At 27.2% G+C, this 18,963-nt stretch overlaps 1 protein-coding gene across 2 annotated transcripts; it reads right to left on the minus strand.

Annotated features, from left to right (window-relative positions):
* Nucleotides 1–648: 648 nt before the first annotated feature.
* LOC119671012 (microtubule-associated protein RP/EB family member 1-like) lies at nucleotides 649–2,238 on the minus strand. Of its 2 annotated transcripts, XM_038081494.1 has the most exons (3): nucleotides 1,242–2,238; nucleotides 766–1,187; nucleotides 649–687 (listed from the first exon to the last, which is right to left on the minus strand). In XM_038081494.1, the coding sequence occupies exons 1-2, from the start codon at nucleotides 2,095–2,097 to the stop codon at nucleotides 787–789; spliced, it is 1,257 nt and encodes a 418-aa protein (XP_037937422.1). In that variant the 5' UTR covers nucleotides 2,098–2,238; the 3' UTR covers nucleotides 649–687; nucleotides 766–786. The 2 variants fall into 2 exon arrangements, with proteins under 2 accessions (XP_037937422.1, XP_037937421.1); XM_038081493.1 differs by having other exon boundaries at nucleotides 766–2,238.
* Between the last annotated feature and the right edge of the window lie 16,725 nt (nucleotides 2,239–18,963).

The following is an 18,963-nucleotide window of genomic DNA, read 5'->3' on the forward strand; positions in this document are numbered from 1 at the left end:
AAATTAATTCAATTAACGTATTATAAAAAAATCTAAACTATTCAGTTTAATAAACTTAACAACCGAAGAGTATACAAAGCATCATGCGTAGGTGATTATGATAGTTTTCCTTTTTGATTTAGGTATCACTTTTTATTATGACTTCGAACTGGAATTTGAACGGAATCGTAAACGAAAAATAGAAAAAAAAATAAATACTTGTAATATTTGAAGTATTGAAATATATTATTTATTATTGCAAATGTCATACGTTTCTTGAATGATAAATCATGATATTAAAATTTTAGTAGTAAAATACATTGTATTAGTTTTCAAATCAACACTATATCTCTTATGCTTCAATCTTAAATGGTCAGTCGATTTTTCTATATACTTTGCAGTTGGTTTATAAGTCATATCCCTATTATTTTAGTTTTCAAATCAACACTATATCTCTTATGCTTCAATTTTAAATGGTCACTCGATTTTTCTATACATTTTGCAGTTGTTTTATGAGTCATATCCCAAAAGCTCTATAAGTTTATGACAATAATTGGTTCGCCAGTTTACTCTAGTAACATGCGAAGTTAAGTTAGGTTTCCATTATGTTACATGGAATTTCATGATTGATTTGACTGTACCTCATTTTACGAATACTCGACAATTTTATTTTTTAACATAGTCCTGTATCAACCATTAGTAAGTGACCTATAAATAATGTTCATTAAAAGGACAAAATGATAATAGTTTATTAATCATATAAACTGTAGATTTTTTCACAAATACCTCTTCGCATAAATGGCTCATTTAGTTAGCATTTATTTTACCATCGCCACTCGCATCCTTGTAATCACTAGTGTGAGATATCGCTTTCAATTCCTGACTGTAGCTTTTACTCGCAAGTACTCCAGAGGAAGGGTTACGCCACGTTAATCTTGGAAATGCTCTTATATTACTATTTGTTTCATTCACGTCAAGAACAAGGTCTGGTTTCTGGTTTCTTGTAACATCAGCCTTTAGATACTTCTGGGATTGATGCAAAATTGACGGCAATATTGTTTTCTTATTGTCATTTGTTTTATAACCTTCAGTAGCAAGTTCGGGTTTTTGCTTCTCAACAACATCAGGCATTGAAAGTCTTTCTTCAAAGAATTGACGCAAAATTGACGTCGGGACAGTTTCTTTAATGTTATTTGTTTCGACATCTCCTACAACAAGTTTAGGTATTTGGTTCTTAACAATATCAGGTTTTAAAGACGTACCTTTAAAGGATTGACGAGAAACTGGTGCTGGTATTTTCCTTATGTTGTCATTTGCTTTATTAGTTACTTCAGCAAGTTTAGATTTTTGGTTTTTAACAATATCGGAGCTTAAAAATATATTTTTAAGAGATTGACGCGAAATTGACTTAAATATTTGTTTCTTGCTGTCATTTGCTTTATTAACTTCTCCGGTTGGTTTGTGCTTTTGGTTCTTAATGATATTTGAAGTAAATTTACCTTTAAGGGACTGACGTAAACTTGATATTAACAGTGCTTTTTTATTATCATTTGTTTTAATAATTTCTGCAGCAAGTTCTGGCTTTTGTTTCTTAACAATATCAGGTTTTAATAATTCACTTTTAAAGGGGTGACGTGAAATCGGCTTTGCTATTCTTTCTTTATTGCCATTCGTTTCATTTTCTTTTCCAATAAGTTCAGGTTTTTCGTCCTTAACATTATTGGACTTTAGACTTATGCATTCTTTTGACGAATTAGCTGTGTATAGCTTTCTAAACCATTTCAGAAACTCGTAGTTGGCTTTGAAACTACCGCTTACTAATTGCATTATTGGAATATCTTTTATTATTCCAACCTTTTTGAAGCCGCTTTGTAATATTTTATAGTTATTTATATAGTGACGTTCATGAACAGAATCAGATTTAATTTTGTTTAAGTCCACAACTTTTCTGAAAATCATATCAAACAACTGGCAAAAATATTGACCTGATTTTAATTGTTCAATGCACTTCAAATTAGTGGACAAAGTATCATTAATCCAGTGAAGCAATTCGGAACGCGAGTAATTTTTATCATTATTGCTGGAATAAACATTTACTATACATTTATTTTTAAACATTTTATTTAACTAAACCACTTAATTTCGAGCAGAGAATATTCTTAGTAGTGATATTAAATTTTATTATCAATGATGAATCAAACAAAAACTGAAATTTTGTTACTTTTTATGGCCAAATCGACTGAATTTTGTGTATATGTTTATTTTATAATTTATTTTATTCTTACATTTTATTTTAAAATTTTTAAAAAATGTTCGCCTACTATGGTTATATAATAATTATTTTTATTTAATTACTTGTACAGAAAACTAAGAATACTAAAAGAAAGCTCTTCATATTTTTTACTGAGTAAAAAACAAGAACAGCTCTAGTGGTCAAATTGATCAAGGTTTGACCCGTTGCAAGGAAAATGAGTTAATAACACATATAACATTTAAAAATAATGTTAATTTTTCTTATGACAAAAAGAAACTATTTAAAAGTTAGAAGGGTTCGAATTGAAATAAAAAAACAACAAAAATTTTAATTAATTTATTGTAATTTGGGTGACAATGCAACGCTGTTTCGATCACTACCAAATACTCAAATCATAACTTTATAAATTATTATTTTATAGTCCGTATATAACTTGTTTAGACTACAAGTGCCAGGCTTAGAACTCGTGCCTATCAAATTAGAAGCGATCACTAAACGTGTTTTTCTAAATGTAGCCAAGACTCCACTAACTTTTAATGCTGAAGCTCCAATTTTTTTCAGAGTTTGCTATGTACCATAAATTTATTCAGACATTTTCTTCCAAAATAATCTCGTTTTATTGGCATTGTATATTTGATCTGGAATGTAACCATCCTGTTTATTTATTTTTGCTAGTTTATTCGGAATGTTTGTTGGTTACAATTCTTGAAGTTGACTGTATATTTTTAGTGCCTTTTGCTTTATAATTTCATAATTAACAGGTATTTTTTACCGGAAAGTCTTAATCCATATCATTTTTTGTTTTTTCTAATATAGGAATTAGTGCAAGAGTTCATGTCTTAAGTTAAAGTTATTGTGATGATTCCAAAAGCGTTTATAATCATTCCCAATCTTTAATGAAGCCCTTAATATTCTTCAAATAGAGGTTTTGCAAGTGAGTTCGTTTCCTTAATAGACTTTTATATTATACAGTGTTTAAATGACTTAATTATGTTCTTGACTTATAGCAAAAGTTCTGCTAAAGTGAATATTTTTGCACTGGTTGTCGCCTTTTGAAAACCTGAAAGAAAAAGTTTGTAAACAATTTTGAGGTTAAAAAGCGAAACAAGTGGTAAATTTGTTAAAGGATTTCTTTGAGAAACTAATTATTACTGAAATTTGCATTTTTTCGTTAAAAAAGTTATTTAAATACTTAACTATAATATCTGTATGAGAAAAAAATGTATTTCAACTTAACTTTTAAGGATTAGTTTTTAGTTATTATATCCGTCAAAATCAACTAAAAATCTTCTATTTCCTTCACATAAACATTTAATAATATAAATAATAATATTACTTTAATAATATATTTATTATCAATGGTATTATTAAAATGTGAACTGGCAGCTCTCTTGATTAGTTTTTAGATTGTTACGTTCTATACATTTTTTATGGTCTGATGCACTTTATTAATATATGTTTAGTCCTTATAAAAGTAACTAATTTTTTATGTAAATTATAATCATATCATCTTACAATTAAATAATATATGTGGTGAGAATCAACAAAGTAGGCTAAAATTGTCAGATTCTCTGATATTTAAAAATATTTTATTTAAAATATTTATTCAGATTTTTTCAGTCAGTTGATCAGTCAGTCAATTAGTTAGTGTTTCTAAAGTTGTATTAAAAATAATAAAAGTTTGTGTTACAATAAATACTGTTTTTTATTAATAAAAGCTATTTGGTTATTGTAATTACAACATATATGAATCATTTAGAAAAAAAAACTCGTTTTCTGAAATGGATAACATATTCATTTATCCATTTTGACGCATGAAAGTGAAATTGGAGAGTCAATAAAATACTCGTACATATCCTTCTTACAAATATGATGGAAGCTGCAGCGATGTTCATTTGCTTGTTTTCCTATATGCCATCTTCTTTACATATCTGTTTGTCTATTTGTTTATTTTTTCATTTTTCTATTTGTCTAATTGCTCATTTGTTTATTGGTCTATTTGTTTGAATTTCAATATCTCAGTTTGTCTATTTCTTTATTCGTCAATGCACCTTTTTATGGATGTGTTAATTTCTCTGCCTTTTATGTTTTTTATGAAAATTTCTCTATTTCTATTTCTATTTCTAATACATTTTTATTTTTGTTTGTCTATTTGTCGAATTCTTTATTTGTTTGCTTAAACGTCTATTTGTCAATACCGCAGGCTTTCAATTTGCTTAGTTTTTGATGAATCTGCTTGTGTCTGTGTATTAGACAGTTTCTATGTTTATGTATTAGTCTATGCGCCTATATATTTATATATCTATGTTTCCATTTGTAAATAATTCAGTTTGTCTATCATTAAGTCCTATTTGTTTAATTGTTCATTTGTCTATTTATGTAAGCGTCCATTTTTCTATATCTCAATCTATCTTTTAATGTGTTTGTAGGGTATTCATCGTGCTGCCTTATCTTTTTGTTAACGCACACTAATCTTTCTGCTCATAAAACTTTTAGCGGAACAGTCAATGACCGTTCCTAGAAGCTAGGGAAATCGGTTGTCTTTATTTGTTTACTACCAAATTTCACATTTAGAATTAGGGTTTCTTTATTATTTATGATTGTTTTGACAAATTTTAGTTAATAATAGAGTTGCCGATTTCCAGTCTCCCATATCAAGCCATATGGTTAGAACTTCTTTAACTTGATGACTCCACTGGCGACACAGTCTATTTTTACATCTTCCTACTCCAACTAACACTTCAAATATCTTTTCCATTGAAGTATCTTCATCTATTCTCAAGTCAGTGAAGCCACTGGATGTTAATCAATGTCGTGATAAAGCTCGTGCAGTTTGTGGGTCATTTGGTTGCAGTATGCGTCACCAACTCGTAGAAGACAAAATATCTTACAATTTGAAGCAAACGAATTGCCTATATAATACATAATTATATACTATTATTATATACTATTATTATTATATATTATTTTTATTGATATTGTATTATTAATATAAATAATATTTATTTTCATTATTATTGAAATATTCTTTAAATTAAAACCCGTAAGACTATGAACTATCTGAATGTTTGTTGGTTGTTTGATTATGTGAAAATTTATTAAGAGTATACAATCAACTCTGTAATTATTTGTTTTCTTTACCTCAGTGTATTCTTAATGAAGCTGATAATATTGATTGTTTTGTTGTTATCCGTATCATAACGAATATGTATAACTATTTCAAACAGTTCATTATCATCCGTGACTATATAGTCCATGTAGGAGCTAACCTGTTTAACAACAGTCTTCCATTCTTCTCTGATATTTGCTTTTGTTTACCAATTTCTTATGTACATTTCTTCTAAATTCTGTTGCACATTGTCTTTCCATCGCTTTCTTTATCGCCTGCTTCTTCTGCTGGTTCCTACTTCATTCCCATAAATCTTAAGCGGTACTCTCACATCCGGCATTCTTATCACATATCCCACCTTTCTTAATCGCTGTTTTTCACACAGACAGATACACTAAAATAATAATGCATGTAAATCTTATTGTTTATTTATTTAAGTAATGATTTCTGTCATGAATTCTGTAGCCCTACACTTAAACTGCCAAAATTTCACAAGTGTAAGAAAATATTATTTGAATAAAACAACAAAAAATTCTAATACACTATTTATGTATATATATTACTAAACAATTCCTTATAAATATTTAAATTGAGTGCTTTTCTTTTGATGTGTATATTATTGACTTTGTTTACTTCTACTTAATCTTGTCGAAATATTTATTCATCACCGGTTCAAAACATTGAAATACATTCATTAAACGGAAATATTTCCTCACTTACCTTGTAAACAAAATAAATAAATTCCAACCAATTTAGTGGGATTTTCAGAATATTGTACACCCAATAAATTACAGACTCCGCAACTTGTAATTTTCACAAATAACTTGGTATATACCTATTCTCCAGCCAGTTTTTGCTGGATTCATAAGAAAAAGCCTGCTTTCGGCTTTACACAGACGAAATGTCCTGTTGTTGTGTGTAAAAGCGACGAATAATAAAATGAGTGTGTATACGAGCTGGAAAGTTGCAGAAGTTATTTTAAGGATTTGAATTTAAATAATTGAAGTTTGGCACGTCTTTCGATTGCTTTGGCGACCAAGTTTAAGGCTGTTTAAGGAAAAAATAACTGCTTAACGATTGCGGTACCTTTTTATTTACCACATTTTTAGAACAATTGTGTGGAAAATGTTGAAATTTAATTTAATAAGTTTTTCTTAACACAAACTTTGTAGCAATTTTAATAGTTAAGAAATGTTTTCGAAATGCTTTTTATAAAAGCATATTATAAGAACGTGACTTGCTTGAAATGTTTTGTAAATCTTGTAGTTAATTTTTTGAAATAACAGTTAAAATGTGTTAGAAGTGTGAAATTAGTACGGATATAAAACGTGTTATTCGTTTAAGTGTTAGGTAACATTGCTTTAATTATTGTGTTTAAAATAGGTACAGTAATAATAGGCTTTTTCAATGTTAATAGAAAACAGTAGTAAATTAAAAATAATTGAATATTATTTGTCAAATATTGACATGGAAATTGTGAACGCACTTCCTAAAATCGTTCACAATGGACAAATTTTTAGTCTTGGCAACCATGCGATTTGAGTTGCTTATTAGTTAAGCGACTTCAAAAACGTTGCACTAAATAAGCCAGCAGTGTTGTTGTTTGATATGTTATTTTTAAAATATGTGGTTCTTCTTTTGTGATATGCTTACAAAAGAAAAAACCAAATGATATAATTCATTAACATACGATAAATAAAACAGAAATTTGATAAAAAGTTTAATATTGGTGATTATTTGAGTTTATAAGAACATACCTTTATGTAAACCTGTTGTATTAAAGCCGTCCTGATCTTTAAATTGATAACATCCCTTTTCTTTTGTAAGCATGTCGCAAAAGAATAATATAAAATAAGCACTACTTTCGATGGCAACTCTGGAAAACTAGAGATTATTGTTTTGATATTTGTTAGAGTTTTATATGAAAATACACAAATATACATATTTGCAAAACACGTAATAAATTTTTCATTAAATTTAGGAGTAATAAATATGTTAATATTGAGTGTTTTATACAAAAATAATAGCTACACAAAATATGAATAATAATAACAAAAATATATGTTGACCGTTATTTGAAAATTGTAAACTTACTTCCAAATAAATATTCACAATAGATGACTTTTTTGTCTTGGCGTCTTTGCGATTTTAGCTGCTTTTTAGTTAAGCGGCGTCAAAAACGTTGGATTAAATAAGCCAGTAGTGTTGCTGTTGCATATGCTGTTTTTAAAATAAGCGGTTGTTCTTTTGCGATATGCCTACAAAAGAATATGTCATTTAGTCTATTTCCTTTATGCTATTTTTTATTATCAAATATCGAGTCTTTGATTAAAAGTTTTCTGTGGAAATATGGTATAATAAGAAAAATAGATATACTTTTTCAAATTATAATTTTTATTTAGGCTACTCTAGTCTTGTGACTGGGATGCAAATAAAAATTAATTTATCTCATTTTTCACCCGACGCATCGCGTCGTTTATTGGTTTTTTTTCCAAAATCTTCAGGGGTATTTAAAAGATTTTTTTATTATATAATAATTATAGTTTTATATATATATACAAATATTTTTTCCTTGTACTTATTATATTTTTGTTTAATATCACAAATCTAAATATTTATTTATATCTGTATTGCAACTAAAAAGAAATGAACGTAGACTTAAATGTAACGTGGAATCATAAGAATTTACTTTATGCTTTACCAAAAACTCTCATATATGCATTAAAGTTTTTTACTATTTTTTAAAAATTTTGTCACGATGTTTGTTAAGTTTCTGAGCATTTTCATGTACAAAATATTAAAAAATGTGAGAAAATTTATAAGCAGTTTACAGCACAGCTACTTGATTTTGTTTTTCCTTTCAGGAGTGCTCAAAATATGTGGTTCACCGGTGTTGGTGTTGTGTATGCAATGCTTTAAGTTGCAATATAATTTGATATACCACACCTGTTACCGTTAAAAACTTACGAATTTCTAATATAAATATGCTTTACGATCTACACCTCAGTTTTATTTAAGTCATGCAATAATTTTGTGACATGAAGTTTATTAAAACTACACCATGGCGTATGAGTTATATTCTTATAAAGTGATTACATTCAAATTTCGTTTGCATAGTTGTAATTTTTCATAATATTATAAAATAAAAAAGTATTTACAATTTATTTAACTTATAAAAATTATTCAGTTTGTAAATTCACATTACCCTTGGTTTTGGTCTATGTGTGCTAATTTATTCTGTATAATAATAAGTATAAATATAATATATTTCACAAATTGCAGTGTACCATTGTTTCTTGTAATAAATCCGTGACTTCTGCTTATTATTATTGGTGTTATTTTAGAATTTTTAATTAAAAAAAAAAATCAAAAGAATTATGAATATAATTTTTAATATTTTTCTTGGTCTTATATGGGCAATTAATTCAGTTTCATTGCAATTTTCGAAACGATTATTGTGTTCTTTAAATGCAAATACAAGATAAAATAATTAAATTACTGGGAATAAATGCCCGGCACCAGATTGTTGGCAATGTGCTGCAGTAGTAGTAAGACTTTAATTATCGCTTATGGAAACATTTTGATTTTCCATCATAGTTCTTAATAGCAGCAATTGTAGACTAATAATTACGTAAACTACATAGACGATTGCCAAAAGTATGTTCTGGAATATTTAAATAGAGATGTAACTAATAATAGAAGATACACTTGTATCATGGCTATGACATCATTTTATTGAAAATCATTTGAAATTCATATTTTTTGGTATGGTGTAAAGAAAAAAAGAAATGCACGATTGTATCTATTAGTCTAATTAATAACTAATTTTAGAAGAACTTCCAAGTGTGCTTTTTTAATGCATTTATATGGATTATATGTATAAAGTTAACTAATCTTCTTATTAAAATAATTTGCAGTTAAAAATTAATAGTTTTAATTATTTGTTTTAATTATCAGCGCAAAAATGATTATATAGAGCATCTGGGAACGCTAACGAACTTACGTTTAAGGGAGCATGGCGAGAATATTTTATATATTAATTAAAAGTTTAATTATATTCAACTGTGATTATATGATGCTGTTCAATTATATATAAGTATCGCTTATAATTAATATGATAATTATATATTATTATGAATTTAAATTAAAATAGTAATTAATGTTAATAATTAATTACGATTATTATCGCATATAATAATAATCATATATATGTATAGATATATATAGTATAGTATGCACATGACTATGTACAATACAAACTGTGTACAATATGTTATTATATATATGAAATTATAAATAATTTATAACTATATGAAATTTATAAATAATTTCATATAGTGCTGTGCAAATTATAAATAATTTCATATAGTCAGATAAAATCTTTAATAATGATATGTGAAGTTACCTAAATTTAATAAAGTATAGCAATAAAATATCAAGTCTTATATCAATAGTTACTAATAGTGTGTTATAATGATTGATAAAGACTATAATGATTGACTATAGTCAACAAAAATATGAAAAAAATTAATAGTTCCACTAAATAAACCTACATAGACATATAATCATTGTATTCATTAATGATTACCATTAATGTCAAGTGAGAAAATGGAGGTCAATTGCACATGCTGAAATATGAAATTTTCTGCTGTTCCGATTGTCTGACTAGAAAGCTGACTAGAAGCAAAAATGTTATTTTTCACTTCCACTTCCGTAACGAAATGCGACAGTTTACGAGTATTACATCTAGAGCCAAAGTTAAAATTGCATTTACTACATGAGGATTCTTGTTGGACGCGTATAATGCCATGTGGCAGTATGTCACCATAATTTATTGTGAACATGTTTTAAGTGTGGCAATTTATGGTTGACCGCTTGCTGTTGGAATTTATTTTGATACCTGCTTCCTCTTGCCATGTTACTACTGCATGACTAGATGTCGTGTATAGTGTTAAATTTTACAAACGAACACTTTCAAATCAGTGTAGTTGAGCAAAAAATATACAAATGTTATCTCAGATAATTGTTACAGATATTTTTAAAAGTGTTTTTAGATTTTATAAGTTGACAAGAAATAATTGCTATTTATTTCTGTTTCATGTCCTCAGAACCAGAACCAGAAAATAGTTAATTAAATCGCTACAGTGTTTTTTAATTATTATGTCAGAAGCTATGTTACATCTGCACTGTATTTCATGTTTAAGTTTTAATATAAAGTATAATTATTGAAGTTGTAAAAATATAATTTAAAAAAAAAAAAATTAAATTTATTAATATTCCATGGATGAAAAAAATATTATGCGCATTTATTATATCACTATAAGATTAATATTTAGTCATACAGAGTTTAGTCTGTCATACAGAGATCACAAAGAGATAAGCGCTAGCAGCAAAGTAATCAAACCCTACAAGCGATATTATTTATACTACAACAGCCAGATAGACCAAAGCTACAATATTCGAATTTATAGATTCTTTGAAATCAACTTACGTATGGCATAAAGGATGTTTCACTTTTGTTTCCATACTTTTAGTACAGTAACGTAAGTAACGTTATATGGCAACTGATGTGGAAACAGCTCATGTGTGCTGCCATCTAACGAGTATAATCGGTTTATAGATTTGGCAAAAGTAAATATCTTTACTTGCAATATTCATATATGCCCGCAATATATATGTACATATATTTACTCACATATACGTACCCATTTAAACAAAAAGGTGATGGCATGTTTTAACGTTTTTAATGTACATTATTCACATATATGAAAAGAATACATTAATTTTGTTAAGATATTTGTAACATACTATAGTAGACATTATAGAGGCAATGAAGTGATAATTAGGTCAGATGAATAGATACGTTAAAATTCGTTTGTTTGTCTTACTGCTCACATATTTGAGATTTTCAAGTAAGGCTTCGAACCGAAACCGAACTGAAAATCGAAAATACCGATATTTTTGTCGGAGCGAAAACCGGAACCGAAACAATATATATATTTTTTTTTGAATCGGAACGAAAACTGATATGGAAAAAATTCCGATTTGAAACCCTGTTTTCAACTGCAAGTAAGCACTTAATATTTGAATTTAATGTACAAAATTTATCAAATGGATTTTTATGGTGCTTAAAAATAATGTGTGATAGATCTAAGCCATCTGTCTATGCGAGTATACTGTAGATGGTACTAGAACTTAATACTTTGAACAAATGTTTTTCATTAAATATAATTGCATTGAGTAGAATTTGGATTCATGATTATTGTAAATATTTTTTAATTTCCTTTCTTCTTTTCGGTAAAATCTGTTCAGACATTTTATTAGTCCATCTATACTGCATTCATATATTGTTATTTAATATACCTCTTCGTATAATTTTTTTTTATGAGAGAAATTACATTATTCATTATTTAGATTTTACCTAATAAGTATTTTTTCAAGAATCTTGGGCGACTACTACGAAATGCTATAGCAAGTGGCATGTAAAAAGAAAATATTGCTTGCTGGTTATATAGTCACATGGGAATCCATGGTAATGAACTGCAAATAATCTTGCTAAAGATATATTTATTATTCAATTGTGTGGAGTTCTATTATGAAATAAATTGGTGCTCAACTAAGAGTCTGAGAGAAAAGTGGATTGTTACTAATAAATGTCATAACTGATCCATCCATACAACTTCAATAAGGTGTCTGTTCTCAGTAGTAAGGACCTAAAGTTGTAACAGTTTATCTGATGTGTCTTTATGACTCTATGACTCTCTTCAGTGTGAAAAGACTGATTCAAGAGAATCATCTTGTAGAGACAGAAGAGCATATAGGTATGAGTAAAAGTAGAAGAGATGATACATATCTAAACTCCTTTTTTGTGGGGATTTAAAAATTATTATTGAAGACTAAAGAAAATAAAATTAATGTACTATTAATTAAATTGCTTAAAGTTTTCTTCAATATTTAGTCGTCAAATTGTTAAATCAGAGAAGCCTTTAGATACAATTAATTTTGTCTCATATGGTGTTTGAATAATATTGTGCATTGTATTGTTAAATTTTTGTTAATAAAATTGAATCAGTAATCGTTAATGTCTACAATTCAGTTGTACCGTTGTACAACTAAATGTCGATATTATTCTCATTAGTTGTTCAACACAACGAAATGAAATTGTAGATACCTATCTATTAACTAACCAAATTTAAGTTACTATTAATTTAAGTTACTGTCAGAAAACATGGTACTTCCAATTAGATATCTAATCTTAAACATTTTCTTAAATAATACTAAATAATGTTTATATATATACATATTATATTTACACATCACTTCGTTGTTATATTATAAGAATTTCATGTACGCATTGTTATATTATAGATACAACTTTTTAATAATGTATATCAGATAGTTAAATGCTACAATGATTTTACTATCCAATAACGCATAATGTACTCATGTATTCAAATTGAAAATTTAGTTCTCTATTAAGTAATGAATGATTACTAATATGTGTTATATACACATGTTCATTATTGAAGCAAAACTTAAAATACAGATATGGAATTGCAACTAATTGCACATTAATTAAAAGAAAATTTGCTTCACTTAAGCTGCTAAATAGTTAGTTATCTTTGTCTGAATGAAGTGATTAGTTTTGTAAAAATATTTGTGTATGACAGTCGTTGCCCTAATGATTTCACCGCATTGTATTTTAGTTGCTTGTACTTCACATACCTTATATACCTTATAATTCATTCAGTTCACAGGCGTTTACTATGTCCACACCATATTATTGCAGTGCCACTTAAGTAGACATAAGTAAAGTGGACATATGCTCCTGTAAAGGTTGTCATATTAAGTGACGTTGACAAGCGAATGTCAAGAAAATGTATGTGTTAAGTATCGTTGAAGTATCGTTGAAGTATTGTGTCAATTAGTCAGTATTTCTGTTATCTATTTCTGCTGGTAATTGTATCTATTCATTTACTTGTCAGTAAGGCCAACTTTCACTCAGTGTATAAAGCAATAATTTACTGTGCTTTTAACTCAATTGCGTTCAACTCTATTTGTTAAATGATTTTGGTGTTACTGTTTGTTCTTGAAGGACTTTGTTTACTTTCTGCTGGTTATGACTAAGTCAATATTGGTAAAATGATTAACAAAATTTATTGCAAAGATTATATAAAAATGTTGAATATAATTGATAGCATAAAATAAAAGCAATTAAAATAAAACTACATTTGCACAGGTAAATGATATTGCACTCGAATAATTATGTACTTTATTATTATGTTGAGTGCACGTTAGCACTTTTATTCTCTATTAACAGCGAGGTTTCTTCATAACCTCTCTTTGCGGATTATTGTTTATCATTGCATCAGACTAAGCGATAATTGAGCTCAGACCTGCATACCTCCTCGAGAAATCTGTTACCGTTCTGAGATTCGATAACGCGATGTTGGTAAATCCGTCAGTTTTCATAAATAATTTCTTACATAAAATTTATTTACGACTAATTAAATACAAGAAATAATTCCAAGACCACTGATGATAGTTGTTTGACAATACTCAAAATAGCTACATGGTCAACCAAAAATTCAATTAAATAAAATAATATAACAAGAATTGTTGTTGTAGTGTTTACTACTTTTCGAAACCTTTCTATATAAAATAACCCTTGGTTCTGATCACATCAAAGTTGATGCTATCCTTGGCCTAAACTGAACTTTTTACAGGATAGTGTAGACTTAATTACCACATGAAGTTTATTGGTGTGGTAGAAAGTGACTCCTGTCGACTCTGCCATGAAGAGAAGGAAACATCAGAACATGTTCTATGCAACTGCCCAGTGGTGGCAAGACCTAGACTGGATTACCATGGAAGCGGGATCTTAGTCCCAAGTCAAATAGGTAAAATTAAGCCCACAGCAATTACAAGGTTTATAAATAGTCTAAAATTGTCCTAGTTGGGACTTTAGGCGCACAATAGATCTTTTAGGTCGGGGTGCTTTAATAGCCTATTACTTAAAAAATAGAATTTAAAATAAATTTGTATTTTGAAAACTTTTCAATATCCATCACACAAACAGTAATAAAGTTATAAAAAAATCGTAATAAAATATGCTCTGAACTTTAAAGTTAATACTATTTTATAATTTACTGGATATGTGAGTATAACCAAGAGTTGTGTATAAGTCGTTATCTACGCTTCTATTAGTTATTGCTAAAGTTTTGTTGTTTCGAATTTAAGAAAACATAAAGTAAATAAAACATAAAATTTTTATAACTTATAATTATATCACATTCCCAAGTTTGTATAAATTCTCCTTCAGTTTTATAATAAGAGTTATTTTTTATATTTGTTTATATATAAAAATATTATTCGATAAGTATTTTAAGTTGCTTTTGCAATAGTGAATTTTTCTTAATAAAATGTATGCCATGAATGTGAAAGCGGTGGCTGCTCATATGAAGTTTTTACGTTTCGATGCAAAAAATATTAAAATATTTATGAACTTAAATTATTATACATAGCACACCAACTGCGAATACCATAGGTTTATATTAAGGCATTAAACAACAATGCAGAATTGAAATTGCATATTGCCCGTATTGCCAGCTTCACGTACCCAACATAATGTATTTTTTTGCATTTAATGCGTACTGATTTGCGGTTATTGAGGTTGTTAAATAAATTCGTATATCCTTTTCAGACAAGAAACTAATACACTGCGGAAATATTATACATTTTTATTGAAGAATATTTATTTATTTATTTTGACTTATTTATTTTTAATGCTTGTTTAAGTCTGGTAAATACGTTTAATATAAATAAATTAATAATTTTTAATAAAATAAGTCAAATACCGTTCACAAGTATCGATTAAGGTCTATAGTCATAAAATAAATCTATTCTATCTATTAAATTATTTAAAATTAAATATGTAAATATATTTCAATTTTATACAGAAATTATTATTTAACTATTTTTCTCGTATACAAACAAATACAGATGCTTAGATCAGCAATTATTCTGTTACTTGCCAAGGTTTTATAAAATATTTACTGATTTTTAACAGTAGTGTTAAATAGCGATTGGACTATATATTGTACAAAGTACTTACAAGTTTATTTTTCCTACCAACAATGACGATATTGTTGCTACCAGCCAGTTGATGGTATTTCTTGCTTGATAAAAATCAATAGGGTTATTTTTTTCAACAATAAAAATAAAAATAAATAAAAATAAATAAAAATAAAATTGTTTTTTTATAGAATATTGTTAATATTTTCGTGTAATTAATTTTAAAGAACATTTTTATTACTAAGAATTTAATTTGAAATTTTATTCTGATCAATTCAATTAAAGTCAATTTTTATGTCACAATAAACTACTGCCAAAATATAATTTTCCAATCTATATAGTATATATAATTTTATTTTTCATGTCTATATAGATGGTGTTTTTAGTTTACAAGCTTATAAGCTACTTAATTTTTTATTTACTGATTTAAATTATATGTTCTGTTTTAGAGTTCTCAGATATTCACTCGTAAACGCAAGCACTCACTGTATTCGAAAATTATTCGTTTGTTAGCTACCAACAAATTATGGTTAAGTCATTGTATACAGATTTATGTAAATACAATGATAATACAATACAATTATATACATACAATTTATATAGAATTGAAATTAAAAGTTACTTTTGATCTATGAGAAGATCAATAATTCACTTGATTAAAAATTAAAAAAGTTTTTGGATTTAAAAATTTCCTCATTACCAACCGCTTTTTACAAATTATGTTTATTTTAAAATCACTTTAAAAATTTTATTAAACTTTTAATTTAGTTATTAATAATATTTAACATATTGTCATTTCTTAGCAATATTTGAGATATTTTTAATTTGTGATTAAAATAATACATTAATTAAAAGTGGTGCTCTCCCGAAAGTTCACTAATGATTATATTAGATATATTGCCCATATATTACACTATTAAAATCAGTCTCTTTTCTTTTGACTAACTCTTTAATTAGCCCGTTTCATAATTAGTAGAACAACTTTGTCAATATAAGTGTCTAGTTTTAAATACTTTCATATACTAAACAAATCAATTGCTTTGATATAATAAGAGTATACTCGAAACTATTAAACACCTCTGAAACCACTTAAACTTAAGTAGCGTATAATATTTGAGAACTCTTTATAAAGATGTTCACGAGGTTGTTTATATGGAACAAGTTTCTAAGCTAATTGTTGGGATGGGGCTGCCGGTTTATAAATTTTAATTGGCTGTGAATGATTACTTCGAAAATGTTTTATAGAAATGAGATAACGTAAGTGAATGGTTTTTCAGCAATTATGAATAATAAATTACTTCAAAAAATAATATACTAAGATGGCAATTGAGTTAATGGAATAGCTGACTTGAGCGTTAAAAATTTAAGCAAATCCCTCACACAATTACTCATTTAAATTTAAGCAGTTAAAGTCACTTATATTTAAAAGCTTTTATTAGTACTCTTTATATATTAATATCAGATTTTCTCTATAAAAATTATAAAACATAAAAAAAATCTTAACTGAGGAAAAAACTAAACTTCCTGTTCAATTTACTTATGATTTTTACACTGTTAGTAACGAAAATAAATTGACAATATTTCAAACCATTTGTTTGATTCATTATTTTTAAAATTTCTTTACTCAAAAAATGTTGACAGGAAATGATAAACCGGAAATTTATTAGACTTCCGTTGCTATTTTGTCGTTAAAACTATGAACAAAATTTTCAAATCACACTGAATGTTTTTACGACGTAAATATGTACATAAATATTAAATTTTATATGATGAAAATACCCTTCGTACTGAATAATAAATAAATACCTTTTTAAGTTTATTTTTTGGTTCAATTAGCTTTGATATTATATTCTAATAGATGTACACAAATTAATGTCAGCTCTGTTAACTCTATTTTTTAGGCTATGTATTGGAATGCTATATAAAAGCTTTCGTTTGTATTTCAATAAATTATTAGTACTGAACGAAAAATATATACTAAAATTAAAACTGGTACATTAAAACAATAAGATTTATGGTTTCTTTATAAGTTAGAAATAAAATACCTAAAATATTTTATAAATGAAAAAATATTTGAGTATTTGGCAATACTCGAAACAGCTGTATGGTAAGCCCAACATTCAATTTAATAAAAATAAACTAAAAAAAATTTTGTTGTTCTAATTTACCATTGTTCACAACATCTCTATAAGTGAGAAAACAACTGAAACAGTTATTTTTTAGCAGTTGCATATTTTTTATATATGTATTAATATTTTACGCAAATTAATTAAACATAATTTAATTAAACAAATCGGAGTAGTTTGTTAGAAAAATTATCGAATCGGAAAGAAATATCGCTTTTGTTAAATGTATCATAACAGAAAACATGCAGAAAATAAAGATATAAGCACCTAATACTACAAAGTGCTACCAACTCTAGGTAGAAATGTTCTAAAAGTTGACATTTTTTATAAAGAACTGAAGAGTGATATAGTATATATTTTGTAGAACAATCAAGTAGTGGAATGACCTATAGAGGCATATCTTTTTATAAAATAATGATTGGTATTAATTGACGAAAGCAGATTGTTATATAAATTGATAAAACTATGAAAATCCCAGTCTTAGTTGCTTTAGTATGTAGCAGATATATTGAGAAGTGAGGTTTATTATTATTAGTCAAAAACCTTTCTATATATACATGCTTCTGTACATTCTGTACTGTTGACAGCGCCATAACGATTTACATTTATAAGTACAAAATTTTACTCGATGTACCTTAAAAGTTAATATCTATTTTTAAAATGACATTGAATAGAAAATAATATTAAATCTATTTGAACAGTTTGAAGCTCTAGAAAGGATCAGGCAGAGAGACTTTTCTACTATTCATTGCTATGGCGGATTATCCTACATCTATAATGGTGGACGTAGCCACTTAAGTAGCTCGACTGCTTTTATTGCTAACGAAAACGAATCTGTGAAAACAGATCAGAACAAAATATATATCGGATACTGTTAACCATGTGTGCTGATAGAAAAATCTCTGGTACTCTGGTGAGAGTAATTTTGCACCGGTGGTATTTACAACAATAATATCGGGCTCAGTAGGCAAATTTCAGTTACTAAATTGGAATTCTCTGAATAATTCTAACAATCCTCATTACAATCACTAAAAAACAACAATTGCGATTATTAGAACTTCATAATTTGTTATGAGAGCCTCCGTATTCTAAAGTTATCAAATTACAACAACTAAGTCAATTTCTTGACAGTGTCGACGAAAGTACACATTGACCACGCAAAAATTAAATTAATTTGTCGTTTATGTGTTAGTTTATTTGTAATAATATTTTGTAGTCTCAAATGATATTGTGAACACAAAATAAAAGCGTCTTGAAGAATTATTCACATCATTCCGATAATAAGATTTAAATTTATTAAACCGTAAATGTAGAGACTTAGTAATGCCAAACATCACAATATTCTTCGTTTTAAAGGCTAAGCAATTAGATATGCTAATCATATAAAAAAATTTACCAAGTGGATTCGAGTCTTCATATTC

This window comes from Teleopsis dalmanni, chromosome 1, assembly GCF_002237135.1.
Source record: "Teleopsis dalmanni isolate 2A chromosome 1, ASM223713v2, whole genome shotgun sequence".
Lineage (NCBI taxonomy): Eukaryota > Metazoa > Arthropoda > Insecta > Diptera > Diopsidae > Teleopsis > Teleopsis dalmanni.

Excerpts from the sequence above, each read along its gene's own strand:
- LOC119671012 (XM_038081493.1), bottom strand. The coding sequence starts at position 2,097 with ATGTTTAAAAATAAATGTATAGTAAATGTTTATTCCAGCAATAATGAT.